The 5,616-nt window shown below is 49.4% G+C and overlaps 1 protein-coding gene across 1 annotated transcript; it reads left to right on the forward strand.

Annotated features, from left to right (window-relative positions):
* The first annotated feature begins 1,680 nt into the window (after nt 1-1,680).
* On the forward strand, nt 1,681-4,785 carry LOC139155954 (BTB/POZ domain-containing protein KCTD11-like). The gene is made up of 2 exons (XM_070731338.1): nt 1,681-1,718; nt 3,779-4,785. Exon 2 carries the CDS (start codon nt 3,793-3,795, stop codon nt 4,783-4,785), a length of 993 nt encoding a protein of 330 aa, XP_070587439.1. The 5' UTR covers nt 1,681-1,718; nt 3,779-3,792.
* Nucleotides 4,786-5,616: the final 831 nt, after the last annotated feature.

Below are 5,616 nucleotides of genomic sequence, written 5' to 3' on the forward strand. Positions count from 1 at the left end.
TATGTGAAAGGGTTAAATAAGGTCCAGGAGGGAAATGTTTTTAATAGGAACACAAGAACAAGGGACACAATCTGAAGTTTGTTGGGGGAAAGATCAAAAGCAACGTGAGAAAATATGATTTGACTGAAAGAGTTGTAGATGCTTGGAACAAACTTCCAGCAGATGTGGTTGGTCAATCCACAGTGACTGAATGTAAACATGCCTGGGATAAACATAGATCCATTGTAAGATAAAATACAGGAAATAGTATAAGGGCAGACTAGATGGACCATGAGGTCTTTTTCTGCCGTCAATCTTCTAGGTTTCTATGTTTAATGATTGTTTCAGTCGTGTCATCCAAATTCAACTGGTTTCATATTTGTGAGAGTGGCTGCATCACTTGGGTGGGGGGGATCATCCGACCCCTCCCCTTTGGGGATTTTTTTGACCAGCAGAGTCCATGCGGGAACCCAGATTCACTTAATGACACTGTCACTAAGTGAGCAACAGCAGCAGTTCGCTCAATGACCAGGCCTGGGAGTTAGTAATATCGAGGCGGAACTCACTTCCCTGAGCAACCGAAATTTTGGGCTCGACTGTGGTTGATTACCTGAGTATACAGTAGCCCCTCCTCCCATTTCTTCCCCTACAACCTTCCTGCTGGGTAGGCCAAGCTATGGTGGGGGGGGGGAGAGAGGGAGAAAGGAAAAGAGAGAGAGAGAAGGAAGAGAGAGTTAAAGATTAAGAAATAGAGAGAGAGAAGGGGAAAGTTAAAGGGAAAGAAAAAGAAAGAGAAAAGGAAGGAGAGAAAGAGAGAATGAGAGAATGAGAAAGAAAGAATGAATGAAAGAAAGAAAGGGAATTAAAGGGAAAGAAACAGAGAAAGAGAGAGAGAAAGGGAAAGGGAGAGAAAGAGTTAAAGGGAAAGGGAGAGAAAGAAAAAGACATTTAAAGGGAAAGAAGGAGAGAGAGAGAGAAGAAAGAGAGAGTTAAAGATTAAGAAATAGAGAGAGAGAGAAGGGAAAAGTTAAAGGGAAAGAAAAAGAAAGAGAAAAGGAAGGAAAGAGAGAGAGAATGAGAAAGAAAGAAAGAAAGAAAGAAAGAAAGGGAATTAAAGGGAAAGAAACAGAGAAAGAGAGAGAGAAAGGGAAAGAGAAAGAGTTAAAGGGAAAGAAAAAGACAGTTAAAGGGAAAGAAGGAGAGAGAGAGAGAGAGAGTTAAAGGGAAAGGGAGAGAAAGAACGAGAGAGAAAGGGAAAGAGGGAGTTAAAGGGATAGAGTGAGAAAGAAAAAGAGAGAGTGAGAGAGAGAAAGATTTAAAAGGAAAGAAAGACAGAGAGAGAACTGGCACTGGCCCAAAGCCTCTCAAGGACTCAGCGGAGATTTGAACCCACGTCCTCCACTTTGCCACGCAAAACTTTTCCAAAGTTTCCGTTATCCAAAGCTCGACCTCCTGGAGGGGAGGGGGGCTGTTCGCATCTCCCTCCCCCCGACCGGCAAAGGGAAGATCCTGCAGGAAGAAGCCGCGATCCCAGTCGCGAGACGTCCCCCCACCGCCCATCATCCACGTCCCCCCCCCAACCACCTCCCGCCAGCCTTTCCCGGGGTAGGGAACGCGTTCCTGCCCGCCCCCGCCGCTCCCGCCCCGTATAAAGAGCCCGCCGCCGGGCAGCGCCCAGAGAAATCGGAGCCGACCAGCCGCGCCGCTTCCCCGCCCCGGAGACGCTCCGCGCCCGCCAGGTAAGGCTCGGATCAAATCAACAAGAGTCGGAAGGGACCTCAAAGGTCATCTAGCCCAACCCCTCCTCCCGCCCGCCTAAGCGGGAGACCCTTAACAACGGCCTCTTCCTTAGATCGAACTCGCAACCTCAGCTGGGAGACCCCTCCCCGCCCCATCACTTCGGGAGGGTGGGACTTTCCAACCCACTCCCCCAGTTTGCGCCCCTAACGCCCCCCGCCCCGCCGGACGGATCACAGCCGGGGACCCTCGCCCTCCTTACAGCCAGACGGAGTGGGGCGGGGGACTTCCCAGGACTAGCTCCCCCGCCCCTCTTTAGGGCCGGGGATGGGTGGGAGAGCGAAGACTGCAGATCCCATCCTCCTCCGCCTGATGGGGAGCGGAGTCTCTCTCTCTCTCTCCCCTCCCCCGCTTTGACTCCTGCGTTTGTCGGCTTCTCCTTTTGATGTTGCCCCCCCCATCCGCCTTGGGGGACGAGGAGAGACGGAGGAGAGGAAGGGGCGGTTGCCCACCAAAACTGTTCCCCCCCTCCAGCCCCTCCCCGGAGCCCCGCCCGGAGAAGGATTCCCCATCCCCACCCCGGGACTGTCCCTAGACTGGGAACCTCCCCCCATACCTGGCGACGGTGGGGGGGGAGCGGCCGCCCCTTCCCCGCCCCCACCTTTTGTCTGGGATCTCAGCTGTGCGGGAGGTCTCTGCTCGCCTTCAACCCCCCCTTCCTTTACCCCCAACCCCGAAAAGCGTGGGCGGAGGGAAGCGAGATCCAACTCTGGGATTTGGAAGGAGTTGCGAATATTTGTCCCCACCCCCAAACACACATACACGTTGGAAGAAATACCAGGCGGTGCCTAAGAGCTTCTTTGTCTGTTTATTCGTCTGTCTGTCTGTCTGCCTCTCTCTCATTTTCTCTCTTTCTCTCTATCGGATCTCTTTCTCTCTTTCTCTGTATATCTAACTCTCTCTCTCTCATATCTCTTTTTCTCTATATCTCTCATTTTATCTATATCTCTTTCTCTCTATATCTATGGTATCTCTCTCTCTCAATATCTCTTTCTATATCTAATTCTCATTTTCTCTCTCTCTTTTTCTCTATTATCTTTCTCTTAACTTTCTTTCTCTATATATATATTGCATGTCTTTCATCTCTCTTTCTGTTTCTTTATTATCTCTCTTTTTATCTCGTATCTCTTTCTCTATATTTCTAACTCTCTTTTTTTCTTTCTATCTCTCATAACTTTCTCTTTATAACTAACTCTCATTTTCTCTATCATATCTTTCTCTTTTTCTATCTATCTATCTTTATCTATCTATCTTTATCTATCTATCTATCTTTATCTATCTATCTATCTATCTATCTACCTATCTATTCTGTATCTATCTATCTATCTATCTATCTATCTATCTACCTATCTACCTATCTATTCTGTATCTATCTATCTACCTACCTAGCTACCTATCTAACTATCTATCTATCTATCTATCTATCTATCTTTCTTTCTTTCTTTGTATCTATCTATCTATCTATCTATCTATCTATCTACCTATCTATTCTGTATCTATCTATCTATCTATCTATCTATCTACCTATCTATTCTGTATCTATCTATCTACCTACCTAGCTACCTATCTATCTATCTATCTATCTATCTATCTATCTATCTATCTATCTATCTATCTATCTATCTATCTATCTATCTATTAAGCCCCCTCTGATTGTTACAGTGAATCTGAATGGCTCATAATACAGGTAATTTTCGACCTTTTTTCCTGCAGATAAATTCTCATTCCACCCAGCGAGAGAAATATTGGCCCCTACCTAGGATCGAACTCACAGCCTCCTGATTGTGAGGCGAGAACTCTGCCTCAAAGCCACCCCGCCCCACTGCTGAACCCTATCGTATCTTATACATTAATATATGAGATATGGGAAATGTAAATAGAATTTTAAAACTACCAAGCGATTAAAAGTCAGAGGATCAAATTAGGAAGCGTGGGAAATCAGCAGGGGGACCCATCTCGCACGCCCCAAATGACACATCATCCCCTCCTCATCTCTCCGCAGGTGTCTTTGTGAGGATGCCGGACACTTGCCAGGGTCCAGGCAGGGCCGGCCACCTGGTGACCCTGAATGTTGGAGGAAAACTTTACAGCACCACCTTGGAAACTTTGACTCGCTTCCCCGACTCCATGCTGGGCGCCATGTTCCGGGGGCCCCAACCGGCACTGCTGGACAGCTGCGGGAACTATTTCATCGACCGCGACGGCAAGACATTCCGCCACGTCCTGAACTTCCTCCGTTTCGGCCGCCTGGACCTTCCAGAGGGCTACTCTGAGCTCTCCTTGCTGCGAACTGAAGCGGACTTCTACCAGATCCGTCCTCTCTTGGAGCAGCTCCGGCGAGTCGAGGCGGACCGATGGCGCCAACACAGCAACGCGGTACTCCACGCCGATGTGGATGTGACTCTGCGGCGGCTGCATTTCAACGTGCGCCGTGGACCCCAGAACTACGAGCTCAGCTCTTGCACCGTGGAGATCTTCACTGCTAACGTCTTCTGCACCGACCGGCATTTCTTGGCGGTCCTGCGTAGACACCTGGCCCGTTTTGAGTGCGCCAATGGGAATTTAGATGAAGGGCCTACTGATGGACAGCCGGACCTGTCACAGAGGGGACTGGGCCTTGCCAAAACTCAGCCATCCCTCCAGGAAGCTGGAGAAAGGAAGAGGTGGCCTTCATATCGCGGAATTTGCCTGGATGACTCCATGGATGAAGACGAGGAGACGGATGATGAAATGCCGAATGGTTCTTCGGAAAAGTCCAACATGGAAGTCACCACGTGCCACCATCTCTGCTTGGAGTGGGCTCCGTGCCCAGCTGCGTTGCCCGCCGCAGAGTATGCCAAGCAGAAGTTCCGCCAACTGCGGGTGGACGGGCGAGAGATCCGATCCTCCAACCAATTCCTGGAAGAGGTGTTGAAGGTGGCCTTGGCACAAGGCTTCCGCGTGGACTCGGTCTTCCCGGATCCGGCCGATATCCTGAACGCCCGTTCTTTGCGTTTCGTGCGACAGTGAGATAGCTCAGCCATACGCCGGGGGCAGAGGCGGCACACGGCAGCCGACACTACTGCGAGACGGACCGAGAGGGTAAGTAAAAACACCTGTCTGAAAAGCAGGAGTCTCCAACCTTGGCTACTTTAAGCCTGCTGGACTTCAACTGTTGAAGTCCACAAGTCTTAAAGTGGCCAAGGTTGGAGACTCCTTGTCTAGCATTTATTTGTCTGAAATGATCTAGGACTGTGATGGCAAACCTATGGCATGTGCGCCACAGGTGACATATGGAACTTATCAGAGGACATAGCTGTTACCCTATGTCAGCTCCAGCATGCATGAACATGCCCAGCCAGCTGGTTTTCGGCCTTGGGGAAGGCTGTTTTGCCCCCTGGAGCCTTCAGAGAAACTTCCCTGAAGCCCCAGAGTACAAAAAACAGCACAACGGGCAAACCAGAAGTTCCGGTTTGCCCGTTGTGCTGTTTTTCACACTCTGGAGACTCCAGGAAGCTTCCCTTAAAGGCGAAAAACAGCAAAACGGGCCCATTGTGCTGTTTTTCGCACTCTGGAGCCTTCATGGAAACTTGACTCTTCCTTCTTTGTGGCAACCCCTGAGATATTGGAACACCACTATCATGTCTCCCCTGGTCCTTCTCCTCATTAAACTAGCCAGGCCCAGTTCCTGCAACCGTTCTTCGTAGGTTTTAGCCTCCAGTCCCCTAATCATCTTTGTCGCTCTTCTCTGCACTCTTTCTAGAGTCTCAACATCCTTTTTGCATCATGGCCACCAAAACTGAATGAAAATTTTCCAAGTGTGGCCTTTCCAAGGCCTTGTAAAGTGGTATTAACGCTTCA

This window comes from Erythrolamprus reginae, unplaced genomic scaffold (assembly GCF_031021105.1).
Source record: "Erythrolamprus reginae isolate rEryReg1 unplaced genomic scaffold, rEryReg1.hap1 scaffold_159, whole genome shotgun sequence".
Lineage (NCBI taxonomy): Eukaryota > Metazoa > Chordata > Lepidosauria > Squamata > Dipsadidae > Erythrolamprus > Erythrolamprus reginae.

What these genes read in the sequence shown, in the direction of transcription:
- LOC139155954 (XM_070731338.1), top strand. Translation starts at nt 3,793, where the DNA reads ATGCCGGACACTTGCCAGGGTCCAGGCAGGGCCGGCCACCTGGTGACC.